The sequence below is a fragment of the Mustela nigripes genome, chromosome 12, assembly GCF_022355385.1.
Source record: "Mustela nigripes isolate SB6536 chromosome 12, MUSNIG.SB6536, whole genome shotgun sequence".
NCBI classification, from domain to species: Eukaryota; Metazoa; Chordata; class Mammalia; order Carnivora; family Mustelidae; genus Mustela; species Mustela nigripes.
In genome coordinates this window covers 124,538,877-124,562,905 of record NC_081568.1, presented here as the reverse complement: position 1 = coordinate 124,562,905, position 24,029 = coordinate 124,538,877, and the positions used below count along the sequence as shown (strand labels likewise).

The following is a 24,029-nucleotide window of genomic DNA, read 5'->3' as shown; positions in this document are numbered from 1 at the left end:
ACACAGATATACACACATTTTACTAATTTTTACATTTTACTATTGCTCTTTCAAAAAATACTGTTTACTTAAGATAGGAGGATTTGAAAATCCATTAGCCAGAAAGTTTGAAAACAACTCGTCAACTTCCGAATTAGAGTGAACGTGGATTTACTCCTACAGATTGTTCCCTATTACTCTCATCCCTGGAGACTGAGGTGTTAATCTATCTCTGACTGTTGTACTTTTGTACTTTGTAAAGAGACGCCCAGCCTACTGTAAACTGCCATCCTTGTATTGCTTTCATGGCAGAGATTTTTACTAAAGGTTAACTTGTATCATTCAAGCAAATAAATCCTAACAGCTAAGGCTGAAATGTCTTTTATCTTTTTTTTTTTTTTTTTAAGATTTTATTTATCTATTTGACAGAGGGAGAGAGAGCACAAGCAGGAGGAGCAGCAGAGGGAGAGAGAAGCAGGCTTCCTGCTGAGCAGGGAGCTGGATGCGGGGCTTGATCCCAGGACCTTGGGGATAATAACCTGAGCCGAAGGCAGACGTTTAACCGACTGAGCCACCCATGCGCCCCTGAAATGTCTTTTAAATAGCCTCCCACTTTCTCTCTTCCATGAAACTAAGAGGTATCTCTTCCCCTGTTCTGTGGTATTGAGGAAATAATAGTATCTTCCCTTGGTGGTCTGCTTTACAGTCTACCAAGCATTATCCCATATATCATTTAAGTGTTGCTTATCACAAAAAGCTTGGGGAAGCAGTAGTAGATATCATCCTGAGTTTTACCTATGAAGCAACGGAGGTTAGAGGAGGGTGACCAGGAGACACAGTCATGGAGGTCAGGGCTGAGACAGACAGATCTCCCAGGTTTTCACCCATTCTCTTCCTGTAACCACACAGTGGTCAGAGTTGAGGTAGAGGCTGAATAAATAAAAGAGAAGATTGAGCTTTATTTCTTAAATAAAGACTCCTGAAACCCTGTCAAGATACCAGAATTTCTGTGCAAATGCTTCTGATGTGAAAAACATTTTTTCAGTAACTGCATAATGAATTACAAACACCAAATGATATTCCCTGAGAACTTCAGCCACAGAGCAAGGTTAGCAAGTCAAAGTACTACACAGTGAGAGAGCTGGTCATCAGGAGATGGTTCGGGGAGACGAAAATGCCCAGGAGTTGGGGCACCTGAATCCGTTTTCCAGCTATGTCACTGGCCCACTATGTTTCCTCTGGCAAACTTTCTGGATGTCAATTTCCTTACCTATCAAGTAAGAATAATCATACATGTTCTGCTCACCTCCCCAGGCTCTTTAAAGAACTTGGCAAAATAATTCATGATGAAGTTGAAAAGAATATGTCTCATTCAAATGAAAGGACTGTAGTTGAGTTACTTGACTAGAACTTCTGCTCTCTTTAAATCATGTGAATAATATATAGACTTAGCATTCTTAAAATTATGTATTTTAGTTCTGGCCATATGTGAAACATTCAGGAATATGTAAGTGATTTTAAAATCCGTTCTGGTGGAGGTGCCTGGGTGGCTCAGTGGGTTAAAGCCTCTACCTTCGGCTCAGGTCATGATCTCAGGGTTCTGGGATCGAGCCCCATATCAGGCTCTCTGCTCAGCAGGGAGCCTGCTTCCTCCTCTCTACCTGCCTCTCTGCCTACCTGTGTTCTCTGTCTTTCAAGTAAATAAATAAAATCTTAAAAAAAAAAAAAAAAAAAAAGAGAATCCGTTCTGATGTTCTAATGACTACCCCCATTTACTCTGATTTCACTTGTGCTTTTCTTTTTAATAAAGGTGTTGGTTGAAAGTGGAACGTATACTCAGGGAAATATTAAATGTCTCATCTGTAGTCTGAGAAGAATAAAGTAAGAACCAAGAACGGGGCGGGCTTCAATTTGAAAAAAATCTGTAGTAAACTGTTCTCTTCAAAGTGAAAACAGAAACAGAAAAGTTACAAATCTATTCTGTGCATTGTGGGCAATCAACTTCCTAGTAATGCAAGTAGGACAATGAGGCAAAGAAAGTATCCTCCCGATCTTACTTAGTCAATTTCTAAAAGCTGGCAAGATTCCAGGAAGGTATAATAACTTTTTATATGAATTGCAAAACGCTATTAGAGAAAACAACTTGTTTTTTATTATAATACCATTTGCCAAGCTCTAATTGGGTGCAAAAAACTGTTCAACCGTCAGACGCCTGCCCTAGAAAGCCTGGAGCATGTGGACAGTTTGATAAAACTTAGAAGTGATTTGATGCATAGAAATTGTCAAACCTAGAGATTTCTTAAGAAAGGAAAATGGTAAATCATGGAATTAAATTTGTTAAAGAGGTTATGTAGCAGGATATTAACACCAAGGAGACTATTTTACCTTCTATTTTTTAAGCCATATTTAGTTATTTTAAATTTTATTTACTTTATTTACTTTGCAGAGTATTTTGATTTTTGGAATGAAGATTCTGTCTTAATCTGAATTTTGGGTACTGAAGCTCAGGTGGATCAAAAAAGTAAATTGCTTATCACACAGATAGGAATGAGTGGAATTAGGAGTTGAACTGTATATCAAAATCCACACATTTCTACTAACCCACATTGTATCACTTTCTAATTTTCCAGCCCATAATTCTACCTCTCGTAATTCATTGCAAGGGAATAATTTATCAGGAAAAAGGAAAAAAGCTGATTGGAAAACAAAAAAAGGAATTTAAGGTCTCTATAATAACAAACATTTAAACACATTATGGTAGATGATCTAATAGACTATTGACCTATTGTGAAAATGAGATTTCCTCTTAATGAAAGTTGAACTGTTGAAATGTATCTAAGTTTCCTTCCCCCAACCACTCTAAAATGACAAGAAAGGAGAGATTAGAAAATAACAAACCATAAAGCGAGTACGAATGACAAGAACATCAGATGAGAGGTGTCAACAGATTTATGGAAAGTAGAAAGCACACCACATTGTATTACTGGGTGTAAAGGGCAGAGGCAACTGCAAGGCACTGCAGATGGGGACACGAAAGTGAAGCAAACCAGTCAATCCAGGAAGCCCAGAAGGGCTGGGGGCATATGGTTCAGAGGAAGACAAGGATGGCATGGGGCTTGGGGGAAAGGCTGTGTGCAGACACCAGTACTTTTCTCAACATCTGCTTCTCACCCAGCCCTCTACAGTCACCCTTCTTCCTCCCTAGGAGAATGCCAAATGCTTCTCTGAGTGTGACTTTGTGACCACGTGATTCAGGGGAGGACACGGGTGAAATGTGGGAAACAGAAAGCTGACACAAGAAAGCAGAGGAGGCAGGCTCAGGGAGAAGGGGCCCAGAATGACGCACAGAGCAGGGCACTCTGTCAATTTGAGTTCTGTAATGCCATTAAAGGGCAGCCTGGGAGTACAAAAAAGATTTTGCAGAGAGCACTTTGGTTTTGAAAATGCTCAATTTAATAAACTTATAAACTCAAAGTTGACTTTAAGCATTTAAGTTGACTTAAAGATAACAGTATGGAAAAAAAAAAAGGTAACAGTATGGTATTCATAAATTTTGTAAATTTTAATCACTTTTGAGGGATCCTTTTATTAATATTCAGTCCCATTGAGTAGCTTCATTCATGACACCTGTGTAGGTTTTTTAAATTGCATTTTAAATACTTCAAGTGTGTGACAAATATTCCAAGAATTTATAAATTCTTATAGATTTGGTAAGTTAGATTTCAACTTAAAATCAAGTTAAATCAATTACACCCCTTAAAGTTCAAATCACAAGGCTGATTTGTTAACTGCCATTAACCAGGTTTTCTTAAATACTACAATTACATAAACCTCAAAACTGCCGGGATTCTTTAACACAAAAAAATCATTAAGTTTGATTCCTTAACTACTCCTCTGCTTAATTTGAAGTCTTCCCAACGTACTGTTAAGCTGAAAATAAATTTAAAAATTTTTTTTAAAAAAATAGTTCTTTCCCGCTAAGGAAAAAACTCATACCCACCCACAAAATATTGAAGTTATCATCCCATTTTTGTGGCCACCTTGTTAGCATGGTCAAGGTTTCTTTCTATTCCAAGAAGACCTTGGACTAGCCTGGGATGGGATTCTTGCCTTCAACTTTGATGGGACTTACAGAGCATAGTACATTGCTGCTGTACTAAGTATGCTATGACCTTAAGGAGGAAGAGGCCTTTACGTAGCCTGCATCTCTTAGCCTGTAAATACACGTCACCTAATTTTTCTGTCTACTCAAAGAAGTCTTTAAGTTGGTCACCTTTATATGACTGGCTTTGTGACTTGATTAGACTTTGAATTTCGTTGGCCCTTCTTCAAGTATAAATACCCCCCTGTGTAACTTTAAAAACTGAACTTCATGGGGTGCCTGGGTGGCTCAGTTGGTTAAGCAACTGCCTTTGGCTCAGGTCATGGTCCCAGAGTCCTGGGATCAAGTCCCTCATTGGGCTCCCAGCTCCGTGGGGAGTCTGCTCTCCTTCTGACCTTCTCCCAGCTCATGATCTCTCTCACTGTCTCTCTCTCTCTCTCTCTCTCTCTCAGATAAATAAATAAATCTTTTTAAAAAAAGAAAAAAATACTGAACTTCATGAATCTTTCATTCACTTCAAATTTTTCCTGACTGGTAGGACCACAGAACTGTTAGGTATGGTAAGATGTCATTGGATTGACTTCTGAGTATCTGTCACTTTTCGGGGGGGGGAGGGGTCTAGTTTTGTGTGTCCAACTTCTAAAGTCATCCTACTGACAAGAAACAAGAAGAAGCTATTCAGGGGCAGAACATGGAACTAAGTAGTTACCTGGTTGTTGAAAATAATATTGAACTCCACTTTACATATTCATTGGAGAATTTAAAGAAGTCACAATACAGCCACTGAATGGAAACCGATGAAAGTTTCAAGAAGAAACAAGTATTTTACAAGAAAGGGAACAATCAGAGCATACTACTTGGCTCAGCAATAAGCAATATTTACATACCCACTCATACTGTAGGTCCTGATTAATGATTTAACAACCTTATTAGAGAATAGAAAGGAAAAGCAGAATTTAGAAAGTTAAATTCTTACTTACCGTAACAAGAAGTCAATAGATAATATCTAAAATGGATACATCAAAACACAGTTGTGTAAGATTATTATATAGAAATGTAGAGGTGAGTCTCTGAAGAAAGAGCTGGAAAACACGTAAGGAGATGCATTTAGAAAATAAGCTTGGGGTAGGGATGGGTAGAGGTCAACAAAAAAAAAAAAGGAAGAAAAGTGAATCCCTTTTGTCTCATTTTAGTAACTTGATCTAATATAAACATATTAATTTAATAAAACTTATAAAACATTTTAAATGAAATGATAGAATTTTAAAGTTGATAGTTATGACCATGATAAATACTATGGGTCATGGGAGAATGTCATGCTATGGAGTAAAGAACCTAGGAAAAACAACATTTTCTGTTTGTGGCACAGTAATTAGACGTATGTAAAGATATCTAAGAACAGTAACTGGAAGAGACCATGACAAAATGAGAACGGTCTTACCAGGCTGATGGAATAAAAATGACTTAAGTTTTTTTTGAACTTCATATTAGCTTGACATCACTTGTTTGGAAACGCTCTTACAATTTACAGACGACCAGTTCAGAGCACTCACTCTGAGACTGTATTAACATGGAAACCATCCCTGTCTCCAGTAGTTTAGACTCCAATGTCAACAAAATTCTTTAAGCCTCCTCAATTAAAGCTTCTCACTCAACACCCCCCTAGGCACAGTCATGAAGCCGTCCTTGTTCGTCTTTCCGATCTTCCCCTACGCGCAATCTCTTCCCGCCCCAACCTTATTCTGATCCTTTCATGCCACAATAACTCACCACCACCTACTTCCTCAGATCAAAATTCTCCTAGGATGCCAAAGGTCTGCTGTGATGTTCTCATGGGATTTGCAAGTTGTTTTTTAATGGTGAGCTCCTTTTTCAGTGTGATTTTCTTTTGTGGGGAGTTCCCTGTGTGTGCCCTGGACTGTGAAAGTATCCCAGTGATGTGTTTCGGCATTTGCTTCTTTCTGTGGACTTGCAAGACGTTTCCACACAATGAGTAGGTGTAAGATTTTACAATTCTGGTTCACACAGTATGGAGTCTTTCCTGCTCCCTTCTATGAACGGAGCCCAGCTCCAGCAACTCGCCGTGCAAATAGTCTGCCACCTCAATCCCTATCATACTTCTTCAAGAGTACCCTTAGCTATACAGCTCACGCTGATCAAATAAATTATCCCTGAAAAATCAAGGATTGAGGTACCCTTTGAATCTCTTAGACAAAAAGACTTCAAGCTTGATTTAGCCACTGCTTCCTTTTGTTTCCAATACCTTTTGGTTTAGTTTCTTGTTTTTGAGCTGTTACATGCATTTCCAAAGTAAGTATTTTATCCAGAATTTTTAATTATTCATTTTGCCATGGTCTCTGTGGTAGCTTTAAAGCACTTGGTCCCCAAAAGACAGTAAATTTCTCGAAGAATGCTAACAGGTCTTTTCATAACACCAGGGCTTAGCACAGTAATGGGTTTATAATCAGCATCCAGCACACATTTGGTGAAGGAATGCCTTTCTCAGATGACTGTGAGAAAAGCAGTTGATAGATTATGGGGTTAATGGCCAGATTAATGATGTAAGCCTTCCAAGGGTATTTGCATTTTAAAAGAGGCTATCTATGTGTTTGGCAGGGAGTTCATTGAGCTTTCTTAATGATTTTCCCCATATGATCCCCACTGTTGACACTTCAGACACTGTATCTAGCAAGTAAGTACGATTTTGAGCAGATAAATTCCCCCCAAATTCCCACTCCTTACTTAGCAACCAATTCTCCTGCTTATGTAGTAGCCTTCTGGCCCAACCCAGAGATCATCTGATTCCTATGGGGTAACTAGTTTTTAGGGATAATTTTTTGTTGTTGTTAAAATGAGTTATAATCATGTTATGATAAAATGATATCAGGTGTGCTGTTTCTCAAACAGGAAGAAAGATACTTATTCATCATTGCAACATTGGTCAGAATAGAGGGCAGAAAGTAACAAGGTCAAGAACTTTCTTAGAATCAGGTCAGAGACTGTAAAGAGAGCTGAGAACCCAGATTAATGTTTTACAGAATAACTACAGATGTTCATTAAAACAAGCAAACAAGGCAATAATGCACATGCAGCAGAAATATAGAACACATCAAAGGTTTCCTATTAGTCATCTGCTTTTACACAATCTATTGTACTACATTACCAATATACTAGGTATAATTTTTTTCTTTTTCTTGCCACAAAAACATTTCTCTAACTATATTCCATACTGTTTAGGCTAATATAAAATACAGTTTGCATTTACAATACTAAGCAATATCTAGATCTAAGTGCACTCTGGGTAATAAACCAAAGTTAGTAAATATTCTCGAGTAGATAATTCTAAAATTATAATTACAAACTTTGTAACATCAATTGCATTAACAGTAAATTCCTTGAAAGAGCCACTGGGAAGCAAGAAGGAGTAGTAATGGATATCAGTACCACTAACACTTATTTTAGTTACGCTATCTACCTAAATTCGTGTTCAAAAAGGAGGTAGATGTGGTATATTAGAAACTTTCAGAAAGGTTTCCAAATGAACAAAGAAGAATCAGTTATACAAAACTATTGTGAATTATAACATTTGGGACTCCCAGGTCTCATTTTTCCTATTGGACAAATTTCTTTCTACATATAGTGAAACAGTCTTTGATTACCTGGCTTCCCATTTCTTTATATCAGCAATGTTTTGACAACACAATAGTAGATCTTATGTTCTTTCCTTCTCTCTGCCTCACCTGTCCTTTATTTTTTTTTTTCCCTTCACTTCCCATCTATCCATCCATCCCCCTTTAACACTAAGCATTCTGTTCTATTGACTAGTTTGAGAAAAATCTAGTTTTTTAAAGTAGCAAAATACTTTCAGAAAGCATATTGGTTTTTTCCTTTTTAAAAAAAAAAAAATTTCCTTTATATATCAAGCACTCATGAAGCACATTACATAGCATGATAAATAAGGACATTGAGATACATCCTTGTAAGGGCTTTAAAATGGGTGCCTAAACCATACATCCATTATCTCACCAGGGTCACCCAATTGTGTCATTCCTTCAAACCACACGTGACAAGAGATGGATGGGTGGGAAGGCCGACTTCATTTTGTTTTGTTAAATACTGTGGGTTGGTTTTTTTTCCCCCCAAACCCTGCTTTAAGATGGAACGTATTATTTTAAAGATTTTATAAATGAAAAAGATGCTAAAATAACCTTTTTTTTTTTTTTTTTTTGGTCAGATTGTTACTAGGCAGGCTGTTCCCGTGGCAACAAAAGCAACCATAAAAGAGTATTGGGAACTGTCTAGAACATCTTTGACTGCAAAAATGCTTAAATGCAATTGAAAACAGAGCCCTGGTTGACATTTGGACTATACACAACTCTTTTACAACAAAAGAACACAAATAATCCTTCAAATTTGTTCTTCCTGTTGCAGTTTACCAAAATTACTATTTCATTTGATACTGACAATATTGGACTTAAGGCAAAACTGGCATTACTAACTTCATTTAAAAATATTAACTGTGGGGCGCCTGGGTGGCTCAGTGGGTTAAGCCGCTGCCTTCGGCTCAGGTCATGATCTCGGGGTCCTGGGATCGAGTCCCACATCGGGCTCTCTGCTCAGCAGGGAGCCTGCTTCCTTCTCTCTCTCTCTGCCTGCCTCTCAGTGTACTTGTAATTTCTCTCTGTCAAATGAATAAATAAAATCTTTAAAAAAAAAAAAAAAAAAAAAAAAAAAATATTAACTGTTTTGGGGCACCTAGGTGGCTCAGTCATTAAGCATCTGGCTTCGGCTCAGGTTATGATCTTAGGGTCCTGGGATCGAGCCCCGCATCAGGCTCCCTGCTTAGCGGGAAGCCTGCTTCTCCCTCTCTCACTCCCCCTGCTTATGTTCCCTGTCTAACTGTGTCTCTGTCAAATAAATAAATAAAATCTTGAAAAAAATATCAACTGTGTTATAAAACAGGAGCTTCTCCTTGACTTCTTCCTCCTCCTCTTCCTTCTTGTCAAAGGATAGTAACCAAAAAAGAAGTGATTCCTCGTTTGAAAATGGAGAAATCATTTCTCAATAAAAATGATTATCCCCAAATATAAAACAGAGGTATAAACTGTCTTCAACAAAACAGGAAAACAGTTGTAACTTCAGATACAACCGACGAAACAAGCTGTCAAATGAAGAGAGATCTAACAGGAAGATGCCTGGAGAGGATGTCTCTACTCCAGACCTCAAAGTCATCAGACAAAAAGACTCCAAAATAGTGGACATTATCTGAGGGGCAAAACCAATTTCTTGTCTGAGACAATGGAAATGCGGTGGGAATCAGCAATGAGGGGTTTTCTGGATACGGCCTGGGACCACAGAGTAGCGAGTGAGGCAAAGCCAAAGGAGGAGATACAGACATGTCACTTACAAGAAGCTGTCTGTGGATGAGCCAAGAGTGGAGGAAAGAGTCTCCAAGAGGGAGTAGCTCTGCAGTTGTCAATTATTGTTTGCTGGAGAGAATAAAAGGCTAAAACAGCTCTTGCAGAGCCACAATCCTGTCATAAGTAGCTTCCTGAATACCCAGGAAGAACTGTTTGTTCAAAATGCTGCATTACCCACTATATGGCTGTATACCAAATAGGTGAGCTAGAAAGAAACTTATTTCAAGATGAGTGATGAATGAAAATGATCCTGCCTGTTACTCGCACAAACACTCCAAGAAAAGGACAGGAACAGGAGAAATAATAGCAGGTAAAACCATTGTTGATACAGGGGTGCCTGGGTGGCTCAGGCAGTTAAGCGTCTGCCTTCGGCTCAGGTTGTGAGCCAGGAGTCCGAGAACTGAGTCCCTGAGTTCCAGGATCGAGTCCCACATTGGGCTTCCTGCTCAGTGGGGAGTCTCTTCTCCCTCTGCCCTTGATCCTACTTGTGTTCACTCTCATTTTCACTCTCTCTCAAATAAATAAATAAAATCTTTCTAAAAAATTGTAGAGAAAACTATTCATCAGAAAAAAAATTGATCTACTGAAATATATGACCAAATATACTGTCATAATTCAACTTCAGGAAACCAGAAGTTCATCTAGAGATACCACATGGCAACACAACAGAAGGAAATGCAATAGGAGTTTGTAAGAGTTCAGGAAAGAAATGGAAAAGCGAAAAAGCCATCCCAAAACAAATGCCATACCAGAGGAAATACAAAAGGGAGAAGTGAACCTGAGAGAGGGCCAAAAGGGGGTAAGGTAGAAATGGTTTCATCTTGATTAGTCAGGGGTTCAAAATGTGGCATTTAAATTGATAAGCATGTAATAAAGCCATAAAATATTTATAGGCATAAAGCTATACACAAGGAAAACCAAAATAATACAGTCAACTAAAACTGCTCTAGAGGGAAGGCAGGAAAAACGTATACTAATTGGACATTGTTCATAGCAGGGAGTCAACAGCATCTAAAAAATGAAATACATAAATCAAATTACAGTTAAGAAGAAAACCACTAGGGGGACAAAGGAAACCAGAGCAAATACGGATGATACATAATGCAGTGTACAGTGTATATTGTTGATCACTTAACCTTTATTCATCCCTCCACCCCTCATCCCTGACAGAACCCAAATTTTGGTCATATGTCCATCCTTTCTTCACATAATCATGTGCTCAAAGGAAGAATTCTTAACCCAGAGTGATTCTGCTTCTCTAGGGGACATTTTGACAATATCTAGAGACATTCTTGGACTCTCTTTTAGGGGGAGTTACTGGCATTTAGGTTAGAGACCAGGAGAACAGCTTCAGGCCAAAATCCTACGTATGATCTTTCAGGCCTTATCACAGGCAATTACAAAAGCTTTTACATGGGCTTTATGACAGAAAGCTGTCCTCCCCACACAGTCTTTGAAGGGAGCTGTAGTCAAGGACTCGGGCCACCAATGGCCACCAAGCTCATATTCATATCTGCCTTCCCAGCCCTGGCACCTCCATCCAGAGGCCTCCTTCTCAGGGGGACCTTGGCTATGGCAATGTTTGGGCATCGCCACTGAGACCTTCTTACTGGGGAGAGGAGACCAAGATACACTTCTCCTGTTTTTTCTACTTCTAGCCTTTCCTTCTCTCCCCTCCCTGTCCCTGGGTTCATAAAAAGGCAGGAATCTTCTGCTCAGTGCTCCTCAGCAGTGAGACTATTTCCTCCATCCACACTACATGTCCTGTGATTGATCCCTGCCCAGTGCCACTCAGTGGGGGGTGGGGCAGGAGGGAAAGAAGAACAGTGAAGAGCCAGTACTACTTTTCTTTTGGGCCTCTTGCTTATATTATCACAGTAAGTAAACAGAGACTTGATCATTATTTTCATTTTGGCTCATTGTATTAATTGACTACCTCAACCCTTGCAGCCTAGCATAGGAATATTGCTAAACACTGACTAGGAACAGAACAGCCTTCCACAATAAAGCATTAATTGGTCCAAACTATCTACAATGCTGAGGCTTTTGGGGGAACTTGACCCTATCACCAGCTTCAGAGCCAACAAGCCCATAGAAATCTCCTAGAAAATGTTATTCATCCAGGAACGGACAGATGACCAAATAAGTTGGCCCAATCACATGGAAATGAAAGACATACTATTCCATGGGTAAGAGAGAATTTTCTTCAATTTTTGTTGTGTTAGGCATGAACAAGGGAGCATAAAACCCTAACTGCCATGGGAAGCCGTTTTGTGAACATGAGGGAAAACACCTTTGGGATAAAGCTTGTGCAGTGCTATAGGAGTGAGGGAGAGAAGGTAGGTCCTCGAAGACAGTATGGACTGAGAAGACTGTGGCTGGAACCCAACTCCCACCTGCGGACTTGCAGAAATGTGTTCTAAATTTCCTTATGATTTTAAGTTTCAACTGGAGTTTTTCTTACTTGGAGTGAAAAGTATTCTTTTACAAAAAGATAAACAAAATAACAAAAGCAATAAAAATAGAAAGCATTAACCTAAAAGCAAAGGTATATTACATATGAATAGACTACACTAATATATGAAATAAGAGGAATCCTAAAATTGAATCACAAAGCAAAACTCACCATATACTATTTTTAAAAACTTGAAAAAACTGACAAAAATACAAAAAATACAGGGATGAATAAAGGGATATAATCAAGCAAATGCAAGCTAAATTAAAACATCAGTCATAATATTAATATCAGACATTTTAAATTACAGGACAAAAGCACCCAGGGAAACAGCAACAACAACAAAAAATTTTGTTGTAATGATAAAGGTTATACCCACATTGGAAATCTAGCAGTCCTGAATTCATATGCAATGGAAAACACAGCCACATACAACAGAGAAAAAAAATTAAAACCGACCATAAAAGGAGAAAACCCCTAAGTGAAAACTTTCATTTACCTTTGTCTCAAGTTATGCCTAAGCACATGGACCAAACGAAAAGGTTACAGAAAATCTAAATGATATATTTAATCAAAATATAATTTACATATAAAATAATAGATCTTATATAGTTCTCCATTCTCTGAATATAGAGTAGACCTTCAAAACAATTGACCCATATAAAGAAAACGTCACAAGGCAATTGTGTGGTACCCATTATTCTGTACAAAGGGAGAGCTGTTTCTACTTGGACTCTTTATGACAAGTGACTCCTTCAGAAGAAATAGAAAAATTGTTCCCCTGGGTGAGAAGCTGCTAGTGGTGACAGCTCTAGGTACAGTTTATGAAAACTGGAGAGAGGCTAGAGAGGGAGGTGCTGAACCATCGCAGAAATGATCCGCACTTGACTAAGAAAAATACAGGCAGTCGTCTACACTGTCCAGGTAAGTCAAGGATAAAATGATGTAATATTAATGAACACTATACGGAAAGCAAACTTTGATTAGCGCAAAAGGAAATACTGAGGACTTTTCACCAAGGATGAACACCAGACAAAAAGGTAAGATCTTAGTTCAAACTGGCATGAAACTAGATAATAGTGGACATGCAGAGCAGAGCCAGAAAACCTGGAGGGAAATCTGGGTAGTACTGTTCGAAACAGACTTTTGTCTTGTCTCAAGAGTTTTAATGAAGTATTTCTTGAAGAAGTGTACGTTTAACTTGTCTCTCTCCATGTATATACTAAGCACACTGTCACAAGCTCTCTGTCTCTTTACTGTTTTTCTTCTGCCTCCATTTCCTGCTCAAAGGAAACATGAGAACAGCTGTTCAGCACATTTTGCTCCTTAACCTGAGGTTGGTGAAACACGCCTGCCCGCCGCCCCCACCCCGCGAATATTTCCCATTGAGGCTGGACTATGAGACCTCAATACAACCAGGGCAGCAAAAGCCACCAGCACAACTTCAAGGGCAAAGTTAAGTCTGAGTTCAGATGTATGGTTAAGGATGGGAAGAATGAGTAACGTACTCTAAGATCAATACCCCAGAATGGCTGGACAGTTCCTCAGGCAGCGCCTTCTCATCTCTTTGCCAGGTGGAGGATTAGGCTGCAAGCAGTATCTTCCAGTATTTAAAACAAACGAAAAATATACCTTCCAGGGACAGAATCATTTGAGAAACAGATGGTTCAGTCAAACTTCTACTAAATAGTGGTAAGTATAATTTCTTGCTCTTATGTATAAGCCTTTTTGTTGTTTTAGAAAAGGATTAAAAGATTCTTTGAAATAAGACTGTCCAGTCTATACAAAAATATTACTGAGTTTAGTGTCTACAGTCAAATCACAGTTCTTGTATAAAAATGGAAAAAGTGAGCTATGCTGAACTTTTCTAGTTAATTTCTAGGAAATATATTGCAATGTGTATGGCCAACAGCAAGTTTTATTTCACAACTAAGATAGCATTGTTTAATAATAGTTTTCTTCATTTACTTCTATTTTGAAAGCTAAAAGGAAAGATAAAGAATAGGAATAAAAAATAATTTGTCATTTAAGTCACTCTGATACTGGAAATAAAATATTTTAATTCAGTTCCACTTAAAAAATAAAAGGAGTTTCTTACTCCCACACTGAGCACATTAACATTTTCACATACAGAAAGCTTAGGTACATTCAACTGTTTACAAGACATGTCTCCACATAATACAATTACATTCAAGTGAAGTATATAAACTTGTTTAATTATATATATTTGTGACTCCTGTATCTGGTACTTTTAAAACTAACACATAATATGCTTATTTTCTAAAAGTCAATTCTTAGATGATGATCTAGAGTTAGGAGAGTCTCCTGAAAAATTTTAATAGATGTGTTCATATGAGAATTCAGTAATTTCCTGAACATAAGCTTCAAACTAAAGCTTTAGCAATTTAAGTGACCTGACTGGCAATGCAAGGAATTCTTATCAGGTTGTACTGTTTGGTTTACAGTTTAAGTCATTTCAAGTGGTTTATAATTATTTGTGCATTAGGGGGGAGAAAGCACCAAGGATAATAAATATTTTTTCACATCATAGATGAAATCACAAAACAATGATCTCAATTTCCTTTCAAAATCTAATCATTTGAAAAGAGCATTTATTTCAAATGTTCTGTCTTTAAGCTTTCTTAGTGAGACCAACTGATACACTAGAGATAAGAGTAGAAATGCTAAAAAGAGGTGCTATAGATAATATCTACCAACTACAGAATTCAGACATTTTTCGCACATTAATGATACCCATTTTTGAACTGATTTCCTTAGATCTAAAAAGAACTCTGAAAATAAGTGTAACATTTATAAACTTGTCAACTATATCTCTTTAAAAAAAAACCCTAAAGATGTCTTTCTTCCCAACATATGAAGCAAAATTTTCCTGATGAGCAAAAGCACCTTATGGTAAGGAAATATATAAAGAAAATATTTTCTACAAATTAATATAAGAAATTTATGTGCATAAAGGTGTAGTTATTCCAGCTGTATATGTAATATTTTAAATAACATACAATAAAAAAAACTCAAAGCACAGATTGAAAAAATAACCCATATGTTAATACTCCAGTTTTTAAATATTGCAGCATATATGTAATTCTAACAATTGGGGGAAAAGGTTTCTAATCTAAATGGTCAATTAAATCTCTTTGGAAATACACTCAAAAAAATCTGCATCAGTAATCCTGACTGTCAAATTCTAACCCAAGCTACAGGTTTTCACAGCTAAGATAAAATCCCATGAAAATGAAAGTGGATATAGAGGTCACCTCACAGATTCTTCAGTAAACAGCATTATTGGTGGGACACTGGTACAAGCTATCTAGGCTTTTCTGTCCTTGTCTTTATCAAAGGTACACCGTAAACATAACATTAAGAATGACAGACCTACATCGCTATAGCTTTTGGTATCATAAAATGTTAATAAACATTGTCTTAAACATTTCAAGATCATGAGAAAAGTTCCTTACCTGAATATATACAAAGAATTCTCTAGATTTAACATATTCTAAAATGAATTCAGAGATGTATAAGAGAAACATAAGCTACTTGCTTTGACAGTTTTCAGTCAACGTTTATTATGTGTCCTTTTCTACTGAACATATGACTTTTATATATTTAAGGAGTTCCAGCTTCTGCTAAGATTTCATTTCTTTTTCCCAGTGATCTTTTTGTGTTCATGCATTTCTGTTTTGTTAGTTATATTCTTTTTTCGAGATGAGGTATTAGGAACAACTGCATTAGAAGGTCCGCTGGTAGCTATACAAAAAAAGAAAACTATTGCTTAGATTTTCACAAGAATTCATGTTCAAATAATACTGCTAAGTGATAAAATAATTACTTTATAATTGTGATGTAAATGAAACATTATAAACATTCAATAGAGCATCTTTAACCTTTTAACATTTTAGAATTCAACACTAATACAAAAAAGTAATTTCAATGGGCCATGTTCCCCAAAAATTTTCTTTTCACTCTACATTCTTCCTAGAAAACTAATTTATTCATCATTTTTTTTTAAATTTTATTTATTTATTTGTCAGAGAGAGATCACAAGTAGGCAGAGAGGCAGGCAGAGAGAGAGAGAGAGAGAGAGAGGAGGAAGCAGGCTCCCTGCAGAGCAGAGCCTGATGTGGGGCTCGATCTCAGGACCCTGGGATCATGACCTGAGACGAAGGCAGAGGCTTTAACCCACTGAGCCACCCAGGCGCCCCAATATAGACAGTCTTGATTGAGAATTCATCCTTCTATATCCAAATGAAAATCAAGCCCTAATGAGTTACTAAAAAATTATTCTAAGCCAGATTATACTTCCGGTCCAGATGGGAAGCTTCTGCCACACCAATTCTTCTGCAGATAACAAGTATAAACTCAAGATAAAATATGAAAAACAACTATTTGAAGACACTGCAAAGTAAACAAAAGCAGGCATACAATGGAAAAAATCAACACTTGGAAGAAGGAAACCCATGCTGAGTCCCCACAACACACATACATTTTTGAAAAAGCTTCTGGCCTTAAAAACAATGGGGTGCCTGGGTACCTCAGTCAGTTGAGTGCCTGACTCTTGATTTCAGCTCAGGTAATGATCTCAAGGTTGTGACCACATTGGGCTCTGCTCTGGGTGTGGAGCCTGCTTGGGATTCTCTCTCTCCCTCTCCTTTTGCCCCTCTGTTCCCCACCCTCCCAGCCACCCCCCACCTCCTGTGCCCAGCCCCTAGCTCATGGCTCACAAGCCCTCGCTCTCAAAAAAAAAAAAAACAACCCAAAAAAAAAAAAAAAAAAAAAAAAAAAGAAAAAAAAAATAAGAAAGAAAGAAAAGAAAAGAAAAGAAAAAAAAAGCTTTTGGCTTGAGGACAGTATCCAGAGTAACTAGTCTGAACCATGTGCAATGACTAAAACTCCAACATAAAACTCATTCTTAGCATTAAGAACCAGAAGATAAATATTGGAACAACTACAGCTGCTTGAAGTCAGGTGGGTGATCCCAGAAAGGGAAAGCCCCCCATTTTTTGTATAAACCCTGATCATATTTATGGCATGAGCAGGGTAAGCACCAAGAAGTCCAGCTGAGGCTAAAAGAAATGAAGTGAAATGTGAGCTATCAATGACTTCAAGGGACACAGTTTTCAATCTGAGTTCCGTCAAGGTTAACTCTTTGCTTTACAAGAACCCAAACAACTCAATAGTCTTGTGAGAAACATAACAACACTTGATCTTAGCCAAAAGGCCGAGAAGCGATGTGAGAAACATAACAAAAATAACAGTCTGGAGTTTATACAACATCTCATTCATAATGTCTAGGACACAATCCGAAATTACTCAATGTATGAAAAAACAGGAAAACATCTTTCTTCTTGAGAATGGATAAATTGATAGAGACCAATCCCAAGATCAGCCAGATCAGTTACGCAAAAATTTTAAAGCAAGCACTTTAACTATACTCAAGAACAAAGGAAAAGATTGCTTATAATGAATAAGAATATAGGAATATAGGAAATCTACAAAGAGAAAAAAATTATAAGAATCAAAAAGTGTCTAAAACTAAAGAATAAGTAAATATCTGAAATAATAATCTACTAGATAGGTTAACAGCAGAATGGAGAGGGAAAAGTGAACATCAATCCAAATTATTTAAAAAAAAAAAAAAAAGTCCTGGGCAGGCTTGCCATAGTCAAACTGTTGAGACTTTGTCAAAGATAAAGGGAAAATACTCAAAGCAGGAAGAAAAAAAATAATTCATTAATCCACAGCATACAGTGGAACAATTCAAATTAGCAAATACTTCTTATCAGAAACAACGGGAACCAGAAAATCGGAACACCACCTTTTAAATGCTGAAAACAGTAACAACAACAAATGAACAAACAAACATCTTTCTTCCTAGAAGTGTCTATCCAGCCAAACTACTTTCCAGGAATAAAGGTGAAATAAAGACTTTTTCAAATACAGAAACAGATCTGCAGTATAAGAAATGCTAAAAAGATTCAGGTTGAAAGCAAAACCAGATGGAAACAAAGACTTGGAAAATGGAATAAAAACTGCTATGGCTGGGGCACCTGGGTGGCTCAGTGGGTAAAAGCCACTACCTTCGGCTCGGGTCATGGTTCCAGGGTCCTGGGATCGAGTCCCGCATCGGGCTCTCTGCTCAGCGGGGAGCCTGCTTCCTCTCTCTCTCTATCTGCCTGCCTCTCTGCCTACTTGTGATCTCTCTGTCAGACAAATAAATAAAATTTAAAAAAAAAAACTGATATGGCTAAATCAGTGGATAAATAAAAGACTTTTTTTCTCTTCTTAATATCTTTAAAATACATATATGACTACTTAAAACAAATATTCCAACACTAAATTATAGCCTTTATAATACATGTGGACGTAACACACATCGATAACTTGTGTGTTAAGGATGGGAGGACAGGAAGGTAAACAAACCTATAGTTGCAATGCTTCCCACATTTTGAGTATAAAATTATCTCTAAGTAGACCATGAAAAGTGAGAGATGTGTATTTATAGCTGCCAATAAAAGAATAATTCAAAAAGATAAAGTTAAAAAGGTAATAGGTAAGTTAAAATAAAATACTAAAAAATACTAAATTAATACAAAACAAGGCAAAAAAGAATAAAAGAATAACAATCAGAATATACAAACAGAAAATATAATAAAATAGTAGATCTAACCCAACCATATCAATAATTACAATGTTAATGAGTTATAAACACTTCAACTATATTGTTAGAATGGTTTTTTTTTAAAAAGCCAAGTGTATGTTGCCTACAACAACAACAAAATAATTTCTTAAATACAAGGACACAGCAGAGAGCAGAGCCGAGGTCCGGACCGCAGCGCGCCCTGAGCTCTCTGCCTCCCCCTGCATGCCAGCCAGAGGCTCAGGGACCCACATGGAGCCTAGCAGCAGCACCCAGAGCAGCCCCAGCAGCAGCGCCATGGCCGGTAGAACACCTACATCTACAACCTCATGGCGGACGGGACCTGTCAGGACGCTGCCATCGTGGCCTATAAGGACTTGCCCTCCATCTGGGCCGCTGTCCCTGGGAAAACCTTCATCAGCATCATGCCAGCTGAGGTTGGTGTCCTGGGTTGGCAAAGACTGGTCAAGTTTTTTCGTGAACTGACTGACACCTAGAGGCCAGAATTGTTCTGTTATCCGGGACTCACTGCTGCAGGACGGGGAATTTGCCATGGATCTTCGTACCAAGAGCACCAGTGGAACCCCCACTTTCAAAATCACTGTCACCATGACTGCCAAGACGCTAGTCCTGCTGATGGGCAAAGAAGGTGTCCATGGTGGTATGATCAACAAGAAATCCTATGGAAGTGGCCTCCCACCTGCGGAATTCCCAGTACTGACCTCATCTGTCCTTGCCCCCCACCACTCCCCACGGCTTTTGCACCCCTCTCCTTCCCAGACATACAGATTAACACCATTTTTATTTTGGGGGCCATTACCCCACACCCCTTATTGCTGCCAAAACCACATGGGCTGGGGGCTGGGGCTAGACGGACAGACATCCCCCCACCACAAACCTCTCCTGTGTATGGTTGGAAAACATTTCTGGTTTTTTGGGTTTTATTTTCTGAATAAAAAAGTTATACTAAAAAAAAAAAAATGAAGACACAGACTATTTGTAAAAATACTTCATGCATACAGTAAGCATGAGAAATGTGAAGTAGCAAAATTCACAACAGATTAAATAAACTTGAAGACAAACCATTACTAGGAATCAGAGGGAAATTCCATGATGAGAAATGAGTCAATACATTACGAAGTCATATCGAATATATATGTACATAATAAAAAAGCTTCAAAGCACAGAATAAAAACTGACTGAATTAAAGGCAGAAACAGACAATTCCACAGTTGAGTGAAAACTGCTCTCTAAGCAACTGATAAAACAGTGAGGAAACTTTTCTCCTATGCACTTGTTACCACCCCTCAAAATGGTAAAGATACAGAAGATCTGAATATGATTATCAGCAATTCTGACCTAATGGGTACTGATAGAACATTACATTACTGAACTATGGAATAAAATTTCTTTTCTAGTGCTCTTGATACATTTAAGATGTACCAAGTCCAAATGGTAAGCCATAAAAAAGTTTCACATTTAAAAGACTGCAATCCGTGTATGTTACAAAACAGCGTATGTTTTGTAATTGCAATGCAATGAAACAAGGAATTAGTAATAAGATCAAATCCCCACCCCCCAAATATTTAGAAATTAACCAATATGTTTCTAAATACTCCATGACTCAAAGAATAAATCACAACGTAAATTAGAAAATATTTTTAACTGAATGAGAATGAAAATAAAATTTAACTTTTGTGAGGTGTAGCTAAAAGAGGGAAATTTACAGCTTTAAATGTTTATATAGTAAGAGAAGAAATGTCTCACAAAAAGTGATTTAGAAACTAGAAATAGGAAATAAATATAAAATAAGTAGAAGGAAGGAAGAAAATATTAAAGAGTGGAAACCAATAAAATATATAACAAACAGCTAAAATCTAGCTCTTTGAAAACACCAACAGAATGGATAATTTCCTAGTAAGGGTAATAAAGAAAAAAAAAACCCACAACACAAATTATCAGTATCATGAATTATAGAAGTTATTACCATATTCATTAAAAGGATAATAAAGTAATAAGAAAGTTGACAACTTAGATAAAATGAACAAATTCCTTGAAAACTGCAAGTTATCAAAGCCATCACTAAAATGAAACAAAATTAATTCTATCAAAATTTAAGAAATACCCATCTTACAAATACTCATTCAGAAAATAGAAAGAGGAAGAGATACTACCCAAATTATTTCATGAAGCCAGAATCAACCTGCTACCAAAATCTAAAAGACATTACAAAAACAAAGAAAACAAACAAAAAACCCAACTAAAGACCAGTCCCTATCTTTCACCAATGCAGGTGCCCAAATCCTCAAAGTCAAACTGAATTCAGCAACATGTAAATAAATTATTCATCATGACCAAGTAAGGTTTATCCCAGAAATGCAATATTGGCTTTTAGTGGCTTATATTTGGAAAGTCAAATACAATACCATTTCATCATTATTTAAAAATGCTTATGAAATAATGCATTTATTATGTGTCTAATATATAGAAAACAACAATGTACCATGATTCAAAGAGTATTCAAGTCCGAGGTCTACCAATTAACAGTTATGTGAACAGGAGTAAGTCACAACCTCTCTGTAACTTTTCATCCATAAAGGCATGGCCATGGGCCATGTTTAGAAATATAAGAGTAAAAAAGCTCTTTGCATAATAAAAAACTATATAAGTGTTAGCTTTGAGTTACATATGGAATATACCATAATTTATATTTAAGATACTCAGATATTAAGTTTTATATTTAAGATTATATTTAAGATTTCAGTTGTCTATACCTGCATATTCTGATTATTTAGAAGGTACTAAGTTTAAATATATTTAAGATATTGTCTTTAACTTATTAAAGCCTGATAATCTGACAGAGCTATAATTAGGTATAAATATCAAGTCAGAAGTAGAGTGTCATCAGAGCTCTTGTTTTGGTAATCCTATAAATATATCACCAGTGGAGGGGGCTGGATTGGGTCTTCAAGAGTGGGAAGTAATGGGAGAACATTTTAGAAGAAGAAAAATGACCTGAGTATCACAGGGATTTATTTGGGGGGGAAGTGAAGAGAATAGTCTGCAACACTGTAACAATAACAGCAGCTAACATTTAGTGAGTGTTTACTGCTAGGTCAAGTACTTTATAATATTATTGGATTCATTTCTGACAACCATTAAGAGGCACTGTTACCTTGATGTTATGACTATGAAACCAAGAATCAGGGAAGTTAAGTAACATACCCAAGATCATATAACTAACAAGTAGTAGAGTTGAGATTTTAATCTAGGTTCCTCCCACTCCCAAGCACAAACTGTTAACCAAAAGAATATTTGAGCGCACTACCATGAGGCAAAGAATTAAGAGATTTCCAGTGAGGATACAGTCAAAAACTCAGAGCTGCCTAGAATTCTCTGAAGAAAAGAAGTATAGGTTAAGAAAAAAAAAGAACAGCTGAATGTCCTTATTTAGTATAGGAAAGTAGGAAGAAGGACCCTCAAACAAGAAGAGTAGAAGAATCAGATACAGGTAAAGAGCACCAAGACAGAGTACACTGTGGAAGTCAGAATAAGATACAGTTTCAGGAAGGATCAATCACACAATCAAATATGGCCAAAACTAAAAACAGAAGAAAGTTGGGGCACTTGGCTGGCTCAGTTGGTAGAGCATGACTCTTGATCCTGGGGTTGTGAGTTCAAGCCCCAGGCTGATTACATTACTTAAAAAAATAAAATCTTAAACACACATACACACACACACACACACACACACACACACACGGAAACAAACAGAAAAAAGTTGATAAAAGATAGTTGAATTTGGTATTCTTACCATTAGACTGAGAATGGAAAATTAAGACACTGTAAAGGAAGACAAAAAAATTTCATATAAAAGGACTAAAATAATGCCTAGACTCAAAAGAAAAGCAAAAAGAGTTCATAAGTTAGTTTGCAGAAACATGTAAGTATGAAATAATTTTTATTAACAGATACAGGGGTGGGAGAGCCAAAAGAGAAAAAAAATACAAATACATCAATGGACTACCATAACAGTTTTTAACTCTAGGAATTGTAATGATCTTTCGTAAAAATAGATTTTAACCCCAAAAAGCAAGCTATTTTTACTCCTCTGATTGCTATACAGAATCATAAATTCACAAGCAGTCCTAACCTGGCTTGCTGCTTGCTTTCGTACCCTTTAAGGTAGCTGGTGGTGTTGGGAGGATCTTTGCAGGCGTATAAGTATTTAAAGTTATTTTTCTTCTCATTACTGGACTGGAACGTGAAGCTGTAGAGGCTGAAAGAAAAAAAAACACAACAGATATGGCAGTTCAGTAATTTCCTGCCAAGTCTTTACATTTTAGAAGTTTCTAATGACATATTTAGTGGACTTATGAATATACATTACAGGAGAAAATAAACAATGTAAGGTTTAGAGAGTAAATTCAGCAAAATCATCTTTCCTATAAAAAGTTCTCTCATGCTCTTAGCCAAATAGATGTTTTGTTTCTATTGTAAATAATTAGCATTTAACAGTATTTACTAAAGGTATGCCATGGGGCGTCTGGGAGTGCTGGGATCAAGTCCTGCATAGGGCTCCTAGCTTCATGGGGAGTCCGCTTCTCCCTCTGACCTACTCCTCTCTCACGTTCTCTCTAACTGTCTCTCTCTCAAATAAATAAATAAATAAAATCTTTAAAGGTATGCCAACAAGAATAGAGCAAAAGACATAATTTTATCCTGCCCTGACAGAAACTCAGATTCTTAAGGGATGGTGAAGAGCTTATGACACTTTTATTGCCTGATTAAAAAAAAAAAAAAAAAAAAGACAGGGTGCCAAATTGTTTTCCCTTAAAAATATGAGGTGGAGATTCAGGGATAGATAATTCATGAACACTATGGTCTATTAAACTATTCTGGTTAAGAATAAATTAATATGATTATAAGTAATAAATCAAATTGTCTTACTCTATTACCTAATTGAGATTTATCTTAATGCAAGGGAATTTTAAAGAATTTTTTTTTCTTTCTAAGCAAGGTGGGGCAATTAAGAGGTGTAAAAAGGAAAAGTAGGGGTAATTCTTAAGAATAAGCTTCTCTGGGGAAGGATAGGCCAGAACCAGTTAGCTACTGGCATGAGCTTCTGAGTTCCCAACCAAAAGGAGGTGGAGAGTTAACAAAATACAAGTTGCCTGTTTTTGTGATTTTTTGGGGGGGAAGACCTGATAGCAATAAACAGCATGTCTCTGAAAAATATGTGAGCCAATAACACCGACTGTGCCTTAGATGGCTGATATCTATCTACACTGAATGAATATAAATCCCATTGGTGGAAGCTCCAAGTAGTCATTAATGACATAATACACAAATGAAGAAAAAATCCTTAAAGTACCATGTAAGGCACTACATTGCTACCAAGCTCTTTCCCGCTTGCAT

General features: G+C 37.0%; 1 protein-coding gene and 1 pseudogene across 2 annotated transcripts in view; one reads left to right on the top strand and one right to left on the bottom strand.

Annotated features, from left to right (window-relative positions):
- Positions 1-13,996: 13,996 nt before the first annotated feature.
- The window catches only part of PPIP5K2 (diphosphoinositol pentakisphosphate kinase 2), a 73,696-nt gene continuing 63,663 nt past the window's right edge, over positions 13,997-24,029 (bottom strand). For both annotated transcript variants that reach the window (XM_059418322.1, XM_059418323.1), the window contains 2 exons: positions 22,765-22,890; positions 13,997-15,721 (listed from right to left, as the gene is read on the bottom strand). In XM_059418322.1, coding sequence (XP_059274305.1) covers positions 15,609-15,721; positions 22,765-22,890 — 239 coding nt within the window. In that variant the 3' untranslated portion in view covers positions 13,997-15,608. The remainder of the gene's footprint in view (positions 15,722-22,764; positions 22,891-24,029) is intronic.
- LOC132028139 (profilin-1-like) lies at positions 18,449-19,332 on the top strand (annotated as a pseudogene).